The sequence below is a fragment of the Choloepus didactylus genome (assembly GCF_015220235.1).
Source record: "Choloepus didactylus isolate mChoDid1 chromosome 25 unlocalized genomic scaffold, mChoDid1.pri SUPER_25_unloc1, whole genome shotgun sequence".
NCBI classification, from domain to species: domain Eukaryota; kingdom Metazoa; phylum Chordata; class Mammalia; order Pilosa; family Megalonychidae; genus Choloepus; species Choloepus didactylus.
Genome location: NW_023637606.1, coordinates 4,046,340 through 4,062,271, shown reverse-complemented (window position 1 = coordinate 4,062,271; position 15,932 = coordinate 4,046,340). Strand labels below are relative to the sequence as shown.

Sequence of the window (15,932 nt, the reverse complement as noted above, 5' to 3'; positions counted from 1 at the left end):
CCCTTGGCACCCCCCCAATGGTGATCCGCCCCACTGCTGCCTCGGTTGCCATTTCCGCTCTGGGCTGCCTTCTGCACGTGTCCGCTTCCCTCCGGCCTCCTGCCCGTGCCCCCCCATCTGCCGCCATCGCCGGGTCCAACGACGGCCAACGCCAACTTCTTACGGCTCTGTGAATCGCACTCACCCACAGGCCCCGGAGCGCCTTCGAGCACACTCTGTGCCCGCTCCGCTGGAGTCAGCGGCCGCCCCTTCTTTTGAACATTGCCTTTTCATGGATCTCACACTCTCTGGCCTCCACGCTGCTCCTGGGGCCGGCGGCCGCTCGGTGGCTCAGCCAGGACTTGCGTGGCCACTCTGGGCTCAGCTCCCGTTCCCCGGATCCCACATCTGCCTCGCTTTACACCCTTGATTAGGGGGAGTGCATCCCCCCAACAGCTTCCTCAAAAAGGAGGCAAAGTGGAGACTCTGTGTGTCTAGAACGCTCTTTCCTCCCCTCGCACACTGGGCTGGGGACACACTTCCAGGTGGGAAATTATTTCTCTTCTGATTTCAGAGGCCTGTCCTTTGTCTTGCACTTTATAGCCTTACGACTGATAAACCTCCCGCCATTAGGGTCCCTTGCTCTTTAGTTCTTTATGTTGATGTATTCGCTCCAGAAGCTTCTGGGATCTTCGGTTTAACCCAAGGGTTGTGAAATTCCACAGCGCCTTGCCACGGTGTGGGTAACTTTCATCCACTGTGCCAGGCTTTTAAGTCTGGAAATGAAATTCTTCAGGTTCTGAGGAATTTTCCTTCCTCTCTTTCTGGAACTCCTATCTGGATACTGGATTCCCTGCACTGAGTGCCGCCCACTTTCTCTTTCCTATCTTGCGATGTGATCTTTCTGTTTCACACTCGGGGAGCTCCTTGGCTGTCTTCTAACCCATCTGCTGTATTTTCTTTGCTGTCATTGCTCAATGTCCAAGAGCCATCTCTTCCCTAAACGTTTCCTTTTTTGTAACCCCAGATGGTTCTTCCAAAAATGCACAATCATCTCCCCCCCGGAGGGTAATCGCTGAAAGTTTTCTTCTGCTTGCTGCATTCTCTCTCCTGGGAGTTTCTTCCTGGTTTTAGACCTTGTGTTTGACATTGGCGTCATCTCAGCGGTGGGTCTGGGGACCTGTGGCTATTTTTCCTTTTGCACAAGGTGCAGAGATGCTTGCTGACAGCTGTGTGTGCGGTTAAGAGCCCGATATCAGGATCCCCGGATCTGTTCCGCTGGGACGTTCTGCCTCTCTGGAGAGGGGCCCCCACCCTGCCCAGCCTCGGAGGTGGTGAGTCGGGCCTCCAGGGGCCTTGGCTTCGGGAGACACCTCCCTCCCTCCTGCCCAGGCTCAACCCTGCTGGGTGAGGCGGGGTGGGGGTTAGCCTCGGGGGCCGGGGAGACACCTGTGCCTGGCAGCCCCTCCTGACGCAGGTCCCTGGCCTTCCGGGTTCCTGCCAGGGGGGCTGATCTGCCAGGTTGGGTCTCTTTTAAGCCTGCTGCCACCGCTCAGGTGCTGCCGTCCCATTTCCTGATCTCCGTTGCTCTTTTATGTGGCCTTTTCGGGAGAGAGGAGACAAATGTGCACTTCACCTGCCAGGCTTAACTGGAAGTCGCCCGAGTAAATCTACACAAACCCCCGGCTGGGACCCAGCACGGATCACCGCACTCGTGCTTTAAAGACGGCAGCAGGCGTCCTTTGCTCTCGGCGGCAGGAGACCTGGGCCTGGAGGCGGTGGTGCAGAGCCCACTGCCCACCAGCACCCCAGGACGGGGCTGTCAGTTCCTCTGGGGTGGGCTGACCGCCAGGACCCCTCCCCACACAGGGAGCTCAGGGCTGCTGCGGAATCCGGCTCAGGAGGAGGCCGGGAGCTTTCCCAAGGCTGCGCCCACCGTGCCCCCGGCCCTTCTTTCCTCCTGGCACTCACCACCCCAGTGACACGCTCATCTGCATCTTTAAAAGATGTTTGACCTTCCAGGAACGGAGACGACGCTCTGGGGGAAGCAGTGAAAGTAGCACTTAGTTGGCTCCGCGGGGAGCAGCAGGGGCTGGCGGCCGCGTGGTCGGTCGGAGCCATCTGGGGAAAGGGCCAGAAGTGCACCAGGACAGTGAGTGGGGTCAGAGGCGTGGGGGGCCTAGCACAGGCCCAGGGCCGGGCAGGGCTGCAGCTCACTGGGAGACCCAGCAGCAGGACCCGGGGAGGCTCGGGAGGCACCGCGGGGTTGGGGTGCGAGCAACGCTGCGCCTCGTCTTCCCATCTCTGAAGGGTGGCAGGGGCGGCTCCCAGGGTGCCCTGGGAGGGGAGGCCGAGCAGGTGGAGAAGCCACTGCGTCTGTGTCCCCTCGCACCCCGGCAGCGGGACAGGAGACGGGCGCATCTGGAGAAGCACGAGGATGGGCGGCGCCAAGACGCTGCCTGGGCAGCACACCCAAGGCCCCAGCAGCCTGGGGGCGCCAGTGAGGAGGGGTCTCGGCCCTGCACCCCATTTCCCCGAAGGCAGACACAAGCGGCTCTAACGAAGGGGAGGTCAGTTCACCAGAGAGGATTTAGTCGCGGGAAGCAAACGCGTGGAGAGGCGGGGAACGGGGGCCGAGTGTGCCACCCCTGCCCTGAGGAGCCACGCTCCAGGCTTCCCTCTGACAGCAGACACCAGGGGTGCAGCTGTGCGGGGCACTGGGGCGGGAAGGCTGGGCCCCGAGCAGGGCCAGGGAGAGACCGCAGCGCCCCAAAGCCGGAGGCGAGGGCCTGCAGCCGGGTGCCAGGAGGGGAGGGCACGGAGCCCACCCAGCACCACGCCCTGGTCTGACGGACACTTGGTGATGTTGGGGGACGTCTGTGGTGGCACAAAGGGGGAGCTCCTGGCACTGACGGTGGGGGAGCCCAGGGAGGCTGCTCAGCACCCCACCCCCCAGTGCCCAGGACGCCCCCACCCCAGAGAACACCCCAGCCCTGATGTCAGCAGTGTTCTGGCTGAGAGACGCTGGTCCGGGGGTACAGAGCCAGATCTGCTGCGCCTGCCCCCAGAAACAAGGCCTCTGCTGCGTGGGGGAGGCTGAGGAACAGCAAGGGGGGCCTGGAGACCCGGTGCCCTCGGGCGGGGGGAGGACAGCCTCGGCGCCCAGCTTTTCAATGCGAGTCGCTCACCAGCCTTCCCAGAGGAAAACCCCTGTTAAGCCTCATTTACGATCTAGAGGATTAAAGGAAATTACATTGGGAACACGAAGTAACTCATTCAGCCCCACTGTCGGAGCTTCTGGCTCCCCAGGCAGGCAGGGAGGGGGACGGGCAAGGGCACCCCAGGGAGGAACAGGGCGTGATGCACGGGGGGTGGAGGCAAGGACAGGGCACAGGGATGTGGGGATGTGTCCTGGCAAGTCCCTTCCTCAGCTCAAAGGTGGGTCCGTCCGGGGTGGGCACAGGTAGCAGGTGCTGGGTCTGCCTCCCCTACGCGCAGCTCCTTGGACACCCGTTAATCCCGTCCCGTTTCTGGAATGCAGCACCTGGTTATGGGCAATCCTCTCTGCTGACCAATTAGCCTGAGCCCCGATCACTTAGCCATCAGGCAAACGCCAGGCCGGGGCGCCCCGGGGCTGGGAGCAGCCAGGAGCAGCCGCAGATGAGAAGTGGCTTTTCGTGAAGAACCGGCAGGAAGTCAGAAGGAAAGATAATGAAAGAAACCAGAAAAGCAAAGCTCACCTTCCGGCAGGCTGTCAGGAATGAATGTGGGGACACTCCTGAGCTGGCGGAACACTCCCCAAGAGGGGGACACGGGGCGGGGAAAACAGACATGGCTGCGGCCAAGAGGGCCCGAGGTTCAGGGACTCACGGAGGGACGTGTCAAAAACAAGGGCGACCGAGTCTGGGGAGAAGGTTCCGGACTGGGCGGATCACTTCACACGGAAAGAACTGAGCTCCAGCATGTTTCTGCAGGCTGGAGGTGTGCTGCCCCAGGAAGCACGGCCACGGAAGGATCTGGTCAAACCAGTGCCCGCCCCTCGCCCATCAGCCCACAGCCCTCCTTCCCCTGCCCTGGGGAGGCACCGCCGCCGTCAGCCAGGACAGGGCAACAAGAAGTGGAAGCAACTACCGCACAAAGCAAAGGGGACGGCCTGGATGCAGTGGTCGGCAAAGCGGCCCACGGGCCAGAGTCACCGCTGTCTGGCTTGGTTCAGCCCTCCCGCTCTGGTGGGTTCTACAGTTTTCAACAGTTGAGAAAACTAAAGAGAAGGATAATTTATTGTGGCATGTGAAAACGACACGAGAGCAGGCCGGCGTCCGTAACTGAAGCGTCATCGGGACATGGCTGCGCCCATCTGTCCTCGCCACCCAGCAATGTCCGGCCCGCGAAGCCTAAGACACCCACTCTCTGACTCACGGTGGAAGGAACGTGCCAGCCCCTGGCCTTGGCCGTCCTCCTGCTCCGAGCTCACCCTTGGGGCTCAGTGAGGACACGCGGAACGTTCCGGGCACCAGGAAAGAGGCTGTGAGAAGCCTCGGACGCCTGAAAACCTGGACCCTTCCCAGAGAAAGGGCGAAGCGGAGACCGAGCTCACATCGAGGCCATGGGAGCCGCTGCCTGGTCACTCGACAGGGCAACCTGCTGCCCACAGGCCGTCCCGCCCGCTCTGCCCCTCCGGACGTGCCTTTGCGGAGGGCGCGGGGAGGGGAAGGGTCTGCATGGTGGGAGGGGAGGCCTGGAACAGCGGCTGCACCCCTGGAGCCAAGTGCAGGTGCGAACGGCCCCGACTGGGCAGAGGGCAAGGCTCTCGCGCCCCGGGAGCTGGCAGACGGCACGAGAAGGACGCCGGGGAAACTGGGCAAGTTCTCCGGGCGAGAAGGGCTGGGGACGCAGGGTTGACCTGCTCCTGGCAGCCTGGAAGGTGGGGTCGGAGGGGCCTGCGTGAGGGCAGAGGAGACGCCTGCCTCGCGGCCACTGGGTCGGGACACTCTGCTTCAGAGACAGGAGCGAGCGAGCAGGAGAGGCCGGAGCCCGCGCCCCCCGCCTGCCCCCAGCCCCACTCACCTGCGCAGCAGCCGGGCCTTGAGCGCGACGCGGGAGGCGCTCCAGCTGCTGAGCTCGGGGCTGCTCAGGGCCGTGGGCCGCGTGTGGTCCAGCGCCGTGAGGTCCTTGCCCTGCTTCCACAGCTCGTAGCGCTCGGGCTGCAGGATGCGCACGAAGACGTCCATGGAGATCTTCACCATGTCCTTGCGGCAGGTGCACTGCGAGGGGTCAGGGGACAGGCCACTGAGCCCGGCGGCTCCCCACCCTGCCCACGGCCGCACTGCGGAGTCGACCCCGAGACAGGGGAGGCCCCTCCTGTTCACAGGTAAAGAGCGAGGCTGCTGCAGAGCTTTTCCGAGGTGTACACACCCCCTAGCCCCCCGCCTGATGGCGTCACAGCCGCCAACACCCACTGTTTGAGAAAAGTGAGAGTGTGGCCCTCCCCCGAGGATGCCCCAAGGGCCTCAGTCCACACGAAGCCTCCCCCAGCCCGGTGCCCGCCCCCAGGTCAGACCAGAGAAACACCCCACGGCGGGGAGGAGGGAGGGAGGGCCATGGGCAGGGCTGGCAAACGGCGTCCGTACAGGCCCAGAGTGACCACTCCCGGCTGGGAGGGCCACACCGTCTCCACCCAACGCCTCAGCTCAGCCATTGTCACGCGTAAGTGGCCACAGACAGGAAGACGACCACGAGCGGGCCCAGCCGAGTGCTGATAAAACTTTATTGACAAACGCAGGTGGTGGGCTGGGTTGGCGACCCCCGGCTTAGACTCCTGGAAGTGGGGGCAGCCGGAGGCTGTGCAGAGGCCTGGGGACAGGTCAGGGCTCCGGTGCCACGGCCCACGTGCCCACCCCACCCCTGGAGACGGTGACGGCCCCACCTCCACGTGCCGACCCAGGGACACTGAGCAGAGTGGGGACCCTCTCGGGACTCCCAGGCGGGGCAGAGGGGCAGCCCACCCCGTTGATCCCACCCCCAGCGCCCACTCGGAGCCGCTCAGCCCCTCCCGTCGGGAAGGTTTTCTGCCCTAAATGCACATGAATGCACAACTCCCCGCTGCTTCCAGCCGCCTGCTCTCCACCGCCTTTTCACTTGAGTCGAATGGCCTTCCGAGTGCCCGGGCAGCCTTCCGGACTTCCCTCCACGGGAACACCGGATTCTCACAGCCCCAAATCCGTGGCTGCTGGGGAGGGGCGGGTGGGAGAGCTGAGAAGAGCGCCCTGCGCCCTGCCTGCAGCTCCAGCGCCCAGTTCAGCCCGGCGACACCCCTGTCCCCACGCAGCACGGTGCCTTCTGCAGGATTTCAGACTCCAAGGTGGGGACGGTGCTGACCCCGCTACGCCGAGCGGGAGGGAGTATTTACGGCCCGCGATTCCCGGCAAACTCAATCCATCGAATGAGAAACTGCGAGGGACAGAGAGGCTGGCGGTGCAGTTTGTCTGCAGAGTGGGGGGAGCACAGATGGGGCCTGCTCGTGGGCTTCCCGGCGTCCCTGTCAACCTCGCTGAAGGGATTGTGTTGAGTGGCTTCGCGATTGCTTTTCCTTAAGTAAATACCCACGTGTGCCCGTGGAGGGGACGTGCGGCCCTCGCCCCGGCGTGAGCCGCCCACCAGGAGGGAGCGGCCTGTCCCCCTCCCTGGCCCCCCGACTCACACCCCTCTGTGGCCCGGCAGGGGGGCCAGTGGCTGGACCGTGCGCACTGGCATCTCCCGACGAGCTCTGGCGTGTGGTGGGTTCTGTTTATTCTCATGGGGGGCAGGGATTGGGGGGCACCCGAGAGGAAGGTATGGTCCGGGGGCCTTGTGGATTCATTCCGTGCCCACAGTCCCCCCGCAGGCCGAGCAGCTGAGCTGGTGGGGGGCCAGTGCCATGGCTGCCCGCCACCAGCCTGGAGAGAGCCACGAAGGCAGACAGAGCTGGTGTCTCCTTACAAGGCCTCTCCGGCCGCGGCTCCAGCAGCTCCCACTGCTCAGCTCCATGGGGCCGCCCCCTCCTGCCCCCACACCCCTCTATCCCCCGACAGCCGCCCCCGACCAGGACAGGGGAACGTGGCCAGCACAAAATGGCCCTCTTTGTTTTCATCAACCAGGCCCTGGACTGGGTCCTCCCCCTCCCACCTGCCCCCCAGCCCCCAGCCCCCAGCCCTCCTGGGAGCCGTGCTTTGGCAGAGATGGGCTGGACTAACCAAAGCTAACAGCTTCTGCCTGCTCTCAATTCCTGCTCCCCAGCTCAGCCCGCCCCCGCCAGCAGGGAATGCTCTCTCGGAGGGGAGTGGGGCCGTGTCATTAGTTTCTGATGGAAGAAGCAGGCACACGTGGGGAGAGGAGGGAGTCCGAGTGGCCCCCTGCAGGCCTGAGCAGGCCCCAGGGCCCCACATACCCATGCTGGGAGCCGCCAGCTCCGTGTGCTGCATCCTCCCCGCTCCACAGAGCTCCGAGCACGGCTGGGTAATGAGGCCGCAGCCCAGGCGGGGGGTGCCTGCTCAGATCCTCTCCAGCTGGGGGCAGGCGGCTGGCAATTCTGCAAGTGCCAGGCAGTGGGCGGCTGGCAGGGGCAGCAGAGACAGATGGGGTCAGCCTCCCATCCCAGAGTCCCCAGCCCCTGGGGTTGGGGAGGCCTGGCGCTGAGCTCTCATTGTGGCCCCATGTGACGCTGGCCTGAGAGCAGAGCGAAGAGCCCCGGGTTAGGGGAGGGCTGGGGGCATCCCTGTCGCCCCCGACGGTTGTGGGCAGGAGCGTCTCCCTGACAGCGCCCCATGGAGAGGCCTGAGAGCCCCAAGAGCGCGGCTCATCAGAGCTGCCCGTGATGCAGTCACCAGCCGGCCGAGTGTCCGTCATGGAGCTCGCCGCACACAGGAGCACGAGGCTGTCTGACGCCCCTGCAGGCAGGGGGAGAAGCATCCGCTCCCCCCAACCAAGACCCCCGAAGGAGAAGAGAAGGGGCCCAGAGATCTGAGGGCAGGGGCCTCAGCACGACCAGCAAACGCCCACGGTCGGGCGGGGAGAAGGTTCCAGAAGACTCGTGCGGCCCTCCTGAGCCTCAAGTGGAATGTGCTCCTGGGCCTCCCCCCTCTTCGGAGCTGCCAAAGGAAGGAATAACCCAGACAAAGACGGGGTGTCTGCTTCGTTACCGAGAGATGCACCCCAGACCCTCAAAAAAACAACCACCCTCTAACCACGCTGATCGGTGCCCAGGGGCTGATGAAACAAACGCGGGTCCGCGTGAGGGCTCGGCGTGTGCTGGTGAGATTTGGTTTCGAGGATCATTTAAATGACAGAAACGTTCTCTTGCTGGACCCGGGATCTGAAGAATTACCAAACGCACAGCGGCGAAGACAGTGAGTTCCCACTTATGAGGCACATCCTGAGAAGACGACAAAGACATGGCTCCCAACGCCAGCCAGGCTCCCTCGATGGTGGAATTAGACAATCTTGGAGCTGCTCACGTCCCTACATCTCTCCGTTGGTCAGGTGGACCATCCGAGTCACGGCTCGGCGAGCCACGGCCGTCCCGTTTTTGTGAATAAAATTCTACGGGGACACAGCCAGGCCAGGCACTGCCATCGTCGGTGGCTGCTCTTGTGCCGCGTGAGTGGTGGCGAGAGACGTCCGGTGGGCAGGGATGAAAACCGCCACTCCCTGGTCCTTCACGGAGAACGCTTGCCGACTGCTCGGTTAAGTCACGAAGTAGTTTTTACGGTGTAACTGGTGGTCTCAGGACCCCAGGGGGCTCCTCCCAGGGGACCCACGTGGTCAAGCACAGACACGCTGGTGTGAAAACGCGCAGCCGTCTCCGTTTCTGCGGAGCAGGCACCACGCACGGCCCAGCAGGGCCCAGCACCCGACTCCTGGTCCCAGGATGGAGGCCCCGGATCCTTGGCGATGCCGGTTCCCGCTGCACTTCCTCGCCCGGGGCTCGGGAACCGGCACACGGCTCCTGGTCCCAGGATGGAGGCCCCGGATCCTTGGCGATGCCGGTTCCCGCTGCACTTCCTCGCCCGGGGCTCGGGAACCGGCACACGGCTCCTGGGGCACAGGAGGGCCTGCCTGGCAGGGCCGAGCCGGCGCCACCCCCAGCCCAGACGCCACACCCCCTGCCTGGCTGCCCTAGATTCCTCTCTAACACACTGAGACGCCCATCAACGGGGAGACAGAGGAATCCACGTCCCCGAAACGGCATCGCGGGAGCCAGGCCCTCACCCACCCTCAGAGCCCGCCAGGGCCTGTGTGGGAGACGGAAAACACACGGCCTTGCAGGCAGGTTTCCTTTTCTCTGTTTTTAGTGGCAGTGGTGGAAGGGGTATCCAGTCTCTTACAGAATTCAGTTTCGGCGTGCTACACCCCAAACAAGAACGTCTGCTGAGCCGCGAAGGGACACCTACAAATGAGACCCTAATGACAAGTGACACTACCCAACAGACTCAATTAAACCAGAGCGTGGGTGCAAACAATCCTTTTAAGATTCCAAATTGGGCCAGAGTTGAAAGCTTGTTTTAAGGGTCTTTAAGTTCCCAAGGTTTTGGATGCTTAAAAAAAAAAAAGGGCCCTGATCTTAGATTCGATTCTGCAATCACAGCCGTAAAAACCCACAGCAAGACAGTTTCACGCTTCTGGCTCAAAAACAGTGCCATCCGCCACGTGTGAACTGCCGTCCCCTCTGAAGAAACAAGTCGGAATCCCTGTGGCCCTGCCGTGGAAGGCTGCCCCGCCCCCAGGGAGCAGAACCAGCGGGCACCGACGGCCGAGGGCCCGAGCACGCGGGGAGGCCGAGCCCATGGCGGCCCGTGGCCCCCGACTGCCCAGAAGGAGCACCCAGCCCTGCGGAGCTCTCCTGCACGGCCCTCGCATCCTGGCACCAGCTCGGCCAGGCCCTGTGCCCTGTGGCTGGAGTGGGCGCTCACCTCCTCTGGCCCCGCTGGCCGGCCACAGATGGTGCCAGCCTCCAGCCGCCCGTTCAGCAGTGACCGGAAGCTTCCGGACCAGGGAAGCATCCCAGGGAAGGTCCTCTGCACCCGCATCCTGGTCACCCTCGGGTGATGAGCCCCATCAGGGGCAGGTCTGGACGTCCGTGACTTTGCCAGCCAGGCCCCCCCCACAAGCCCCAAATCTGCACAAGGCCCACCCCACGACGAGCCCAGGTGGGGAGGGTGGGAGTTGGGACAGGTGGCTGAGCCTCATGGAGTAGAAACTCCGGCTGCCCCTTCCCCTTCCCCTCGTCCCTGCTCTGGTCACACATGTGCCCCCAACGTGGAGCTTCTGTGACTCGCCGGTGATCCGATCCTGTTACAGCCCATAAAACGGCCAAGGGTCACGAGGTCAGCAAGTGCACGGCCAGTGGCTTGACAAACGACAAGACGTGCAGCCATCGGGTCACGGGCCCTGGAATCTGATCCGAGCACCTCAGCCCCTCGGCACCCAGAGGCTGAACCGCAGAGCCCGGGAGACAGAGCATCAGAAGGCCCCATTTGCTGGATGAGTCCCCAGGAAAACGAGGATGTAGGGAGGGCTGTGCTTTGCCTCTGATCACCTAGACAGGGCCCAAAGCAGAGACAAACTGATTTCTCCATTCCAGAGTATAAAAATCAGAACGCCAGCAGGATCAGGCACGTGGGCTGCTCTCCGTGTGCCCGCCCCGAATCGGCAGCCGTGGGCGCAGGCCCTGCTGGACGAGGGGATGCCAGGGGTGCCCGGAGAGCGGGAAGCAGGGCTTGAAGGCACGCTCGGCTCCCACGGGCCTCAGCTGGGGGTGCCTCTCACTGAACACCAAGGCCGGCCAGCGCACCACCGTCCGCTCTGCGCACCCAGTCCCTGCAGGGGCAGCCCCAGAGCAGGGCCGCCTCGCTCAGCCCTGACAATGCACCAAACGCCCACGACAAGGGCGGGGACGGCACCAGGCAGGGCTATACAGGAAGCAACAGCTTCTGCACCCCCCGTCACTCTCTAGAAACTTCAGATCAAAATAAATTGAACCTGTTTGTTGGACTCGATACTAACGCCCAGGAAATGTGCGGGGAGCTCACTCCTCCACGCTTCTGTGGCACTTTCTCGGTGGCTTCTCCAGTGCTCCCGGGTCTCCGTTCAGCGAGGCCTTGGGAAGCAGAGTGCAGCCGGCCTCACGGGACAGGGAGTACGTGGCAGGCGACAGTGGCAGGGGTGAACGCCAGGAGCGCCCCAGCTGGCAGGTCGGTGCCATGCCCATGGGTGACAGGGCAGGTGGCCTCCCTGACGTCGGGCCGCCCTGTCCCCACACTGCTGGCTCCTGGGAGCAGGGCCCTGAGGCCACCCCGGCCCCGTCCAGTGCCCCTGCCCCCACACCTCCCTCCCAGGCCCAACCCAGCTCCACGCTGCCCGCTCCTCTTGGTGACGCCCCCCTCCAGGAGGCCCTGCAAAGGTCCTAGCCACCTCCTCAGCCCCTGAACCACCCCACACCCCTCACTGCCGGCTAGAACAGCCAAGCTGTAAAAACAAGGAAAATAAATTGTATGAAAACAAGGAAAACACCGAGGCTCACGGCCCTGGACCTAGGGGTGTCCGCTGCCGGCTGAAGACGGGGGGCTGGGGACACGCCTCCAAGGTCTTTTCCTTGAGCCCCACAGTAAAGGGGGCTTCTCAAAGGACACCCCAGCCAGGTCGGGGAGCAGGAAGGGAGGCCCAGCGCTGCACTGGGATGGGCGAGTGGCAGACGGGGGTTTGAGCTCAGGCCTCCCGAGAAGCTGAGTCCCAGAGCAGGCACAGCCGAGCCCCGAGATCTCAGCCAACACCCCCCACCCCCATGTCCTCCCAAGGTCCTCTGGCGCCGGGCTGGGGGCTGTTGGGGGAGACGCCAAGGCCTCCATCTCTTGCCCTGGCAATTGACCCCTCCCTGCCCACCAGCAAAAGTTGGGGGCTCACCTTCTGGAAAGGCCAAGCAAAGGGGCCGTCAGGACCAGGAATGGCAGGCATGGTAGGGGGTGTGGGCCCACTCCTGAACTGGGGGTGGGGTGAGGGCTGGGAAGCTCTTCCCTGTGCAATGGGCCAGCTCGAGAGAAAAGGCCCAGAGACGACGCTGACGCTGGGGAACTTCACCAGCCTTCGGAGCTGCCCCCGGCCCCCTCGTCCCCCAATCTGAATCATTTTACAACTGCCCAGGGTTGGAAACTGAGGCAAAGACCCTACTGTGAGGTGTGGAGATCAAAAGAAACAGAAAAACATGACTGGAAAGAAATAGAGGACAGAAAAGGCATTTTCCAAAATATCTTAGAACTATCATTACATCCTCAAAAATAAGAGAAGATATTAAATCATGAAACCAAGCCCATTAAAAAGGAATCTCTTACACTCTGATGTTCACAGGAGCATTATTCACAATTGCCGAGTGATGGAAACAACCCAAGTGTCCATCAACCAATGAATGGAGAAACAAAATGTAGTATATACAGAGGATGGAATATTATTCAGCTCTAAGAAGGAACGAAGTTCTGAAGTACACGATAACACGGATGAACCCCGGCAACATTATACTGAGTGAAATAAGCCAGAAACAAAAGGACAAACACTGAATGATCTCACTGACATGAACTAGTGACAATGTGTAAAGACATAGACATAAAACACAGAATATGGCTTACGAGGATATAGAATGAGGCTAGAGAATGAGGAATGGTTTCTTACTATGGATAGACTATTTAACTAGATTGAATGTAAACATTTGGAAATGGATGGGGTGCACTGGCACGTCACTGTGAGAATAATTAACAGACCTGAACGGCATGAGTGTGATGGGAAGGGAAAGTTTAGAGTTATGTACGTCACCAGAAGGAAAGCTGGAGGTTAAGACACGGGGATGTATAATATGGTGAACTTTGTGGTAGACAATGTCTGTGATTAACTGTACAAATACAAAAGAGTTCTTTCATGAACTAAAACAAATGTAGACACTACTGCAAGGAGTTAATTAAAAAGGGGTATATGGGAAAAAATGTTCCTATTGCAAACTATGGGCTAGAGTTACTGGTAATATTTTAACACTCTTTCATCAGCAGTAACAAATGTACCACACCAACACTAGGGGTTAATTACAGGGGGGATAAGGGGTATGGGAGGATTTGGGTTTTCTTTTTCACTTTTATTTCTTTTCTGGAGAAATGAAAATGTTCTAACATTGATCGTGGGGTTGTATTAAATCACAAAACCCAGCCTATTAAAAAGGAACGTACTATGCTCTGTGATGATTCCGTAAGCCACTGATTGCACACTTTGGATGGTTTGTATGTGTGTGAATACATCTCAATAAAACCACATTAAAACAAAACAAAACAAAACCAGGAACATCCAGAGGACAAGTACAGAAATGAAAACAAAACAAAACCCAAACCAAAAACCCTGAGCAGAGAAGGACCGGCCCGCAAAGTTGAGGGGCTCCCCCAGAGAACGGGCCAAAAAGACGAAGCGGGAAACAGGGGCAAGATAAACAAATGAGTTTGAAATGCAGAGAAGAGAGACAAAGAGAATGTCACCGAGGAAACAACTGAGGACATGTTTCACAGAGTCCTGAGCCTCCGGATTAAACGGGCCCCATGTAAGGAACGTCCAGGGGCTGAAGAGAGACCCTCTGACCGCGCCCCCGGCACGTACATCCCTGGGGAACTTGGGAGCGTGCGGGACAGGGCTCGGCGAGCTTCCGGAAGGGCAGGTACAGGCCGCACAGCTCCGTCAGGAGCCAGAGGGGCGCCCGTGGAGCACATGGGGGTGAGGAGGTGAGGCCCCCCGTTCTGGGGGAAAAGGGCCTCCCACGCCGGCCCCACCCCAACCACGCAGCCACCAGCAGCCACAGCCACGGGTTCCGGAGGGTTCCGCGGCCTCGCCACTCCGCCTTTCTGCTGAGTTGGGCTTTTCATTTTATTTCATTTTCTGCCCTTTTTTGTTCCCCAGGTATTTTTTCTTGTAACCTTTTTACTTTGAAATCACTTCAAACTACAGGTCAGCTGCAAAAACGGTACAAACGCCAACATTCCCACAGTCTCAGAAAACCACTGCCGCTTCCCTCTTGTCAAGAAGACCCCGAAAGACGTGTCCTCAATGAGGGCAGCGCAGCGTTTAAAAAAAGGAGGTGAGAGGGCTTTCCAGCGGCCTGCAACCCACCCCTGCACGCACGCACACGCCCCAGCACCTCCGCTCGGACACAGCCACAACGCAGCAGGCTCTGTCCCCCCGGGCCGGGCTCTCCTCCGCCAGCATTTGTTGCCGAAAGGAGAGCCAGCATTAACCCCCCTGCTGGGAAGGCCACCCCGCGTTTCCCTGGGAGACCGCGTCGTGCCCACGGAGACGAGCGGGACGCAAGTGAGGAACTTGTAATAAAAAGACTTCTCGGGAAGCGGGAGAGCACCTGGCACCGTGCGGGGCATCAAAGGGGGTAGCGTAGCCGCGGCGCAGGGCCCGCCCGCAGCACCAGCCCGCGCGGTCAGAGCCGCCTGCCCGCCCACTGCCCCTCCCGGGAATGGGGCAGGTGCCAGCGGTCACCAGCGGCGAGGCGGCTTCTCCGAGTCTGAGTCCCGGGGCCGCTGCTCTGCCAGAGTGCTCCTGGTGAGACCCAGGAATCCCAGGCAAGACGACTGAAACCATGTAACCTGGTTTTGTGATACACAAAAAATAAAGAACACGTTGAATCCCAGACCGTGCTTTGACACCCTGTCGCGGCAGGAAGCCCCTCCCCATCTGCTGAGCCCCCGCTGAGCCTGCCCCGCACACACACGACGCGGCAGGCCCTGAGCCGGCCTGGGGGGCCAGCATGTGACGGCTCTGCAGGTCACCAGCCAGGCAGGGCATCCACCACGACCGCTGAGGCCTCCCTCTGGGACCCCCGTGCCCTCTCCTCAGGCTCAGGGGAGAAGACAGGACAGAATCTTCTGTGGAGCCTCACAAATCCCAGCTGCTCTTGAGGCCCCCAAACAGCCAGAGCCTCAAGAATTCCGGGGCACCCCTGGGACCCAGGGTGGCTGGAGACACCCTCACCGCGCACCCACTGCCTCCTGCTTGGAGAACCCGAGGTGACAGACTGTGGAAGAGCTACTTCCTGTGGTGCAGGACTATGGAACGGAAGGGAAGGCAGTGAACGCCCCCTCAAACCCGTGTCTCCCCTCCTCACACCCCCTAACAGAGCTACTCTGTACACGCCAACAATACCAGCGTTCTCGGTTTTTTCTAGAAGCAACGGGTCTGGACTGACCGTGTTACGCCCTCCCTTTTTCCCAGGATGTATTCTGGAAGATGCTCCAGACATCAGAACTGAAGGTGCCACCGCATCCTTTTACACAGCTGCGGTGTGCTGCTGGGCGGCCCGGCCCACCGGGCACGCAGGCCTTTTGGGGGGTTCCCGGACCTGGATCCACAGGGTGCCCCCTCCATGACTCTACTCACTTCATATGTGTCACCAGCACATGGGTTGCAGGTGCACCCTCTTTTAACAGATTTCAGTGGAAAACCACCCAGATTCTCCTCCCTTCCAGGGTTATCTAGTCACACAGGCTTCCCTTCAGCTTCCTTCCAGCTGCTGAGGCACACAGAGAGATGGAGGGAGAGAGACAGAGAGAGGGGACCCGGTCCCCGTGATCCACGCGCACAGCCGTCCCATGGAACGGAAGCAAAACGCACCGTCTGCGCCACCCCGCAGGGCCCCCCGAGCCGAGAGGACAGGACGCAGCTCCCCGTTAAGGCAGGACTGGTCTGTGGTGCCAAAGTCAGGGTGGGGATGGGCTTGGGGAGTGAAAATTCACCGTGCTGCACAGCCAGGCTGGAGGGTCTCCAGAAGCATCCTGTACCACTCCCAAAGAGCTCCTTGCGGACCAGCCGTCTCCGCAGCCCCTGGGCAGCTGCCCTCGTGGGACTTGGGGGGTGAGGGGGCACACACTTCTGCCCCCACTGCCTGCCAG

General features: G+C 61.3%; 2 protein-coding genes across 5 annotated transcripts in view; both read right to left on the bottom strand.

Moving 5' to 3' along the window:
- KDM4B (lysine demethylase 4B) overlaps window positions 1–15,932 on the bottom strand; it is a 161,986-nt gene that overhangs the window by 28,433 nt on the left and 117,621 nt on the right. For all 4 annotated transcript variants that reach the window (XM_037824047.1, XM_037824048.1, XM_037824049.1 and 1 more), the window contains one exon: window positions 5,047–5,243. In XM_037824047.1, the coding sequence (XP_037679975.1) occupies window positions 5,047–5,243 (197 nt within the window). The remainder of the gene's footprint in view (window positions 1–5,046; window positions 5,244–15,932) is intronic.
- On the bottom strand, window positions 6,025–10,105 carry LOC119525368. The gene is made up of 2 exons (XM_037824052.1): window positions 7,406–10,105; window positions 6,025–6,429 (listed from the first exon to the last, which is right to left on the bottom strand). Exons 1-2 carry the CDS (start codon window positions 7,924–7,926, stop codon window positions 6,186–6,188), a joined length of 765 nt encoding a protein of 254 aa, XP_037679980.1. The 5' UTR covers window positions 7,927–10,105; the 3' UTR covers window positions 6,025–6,185.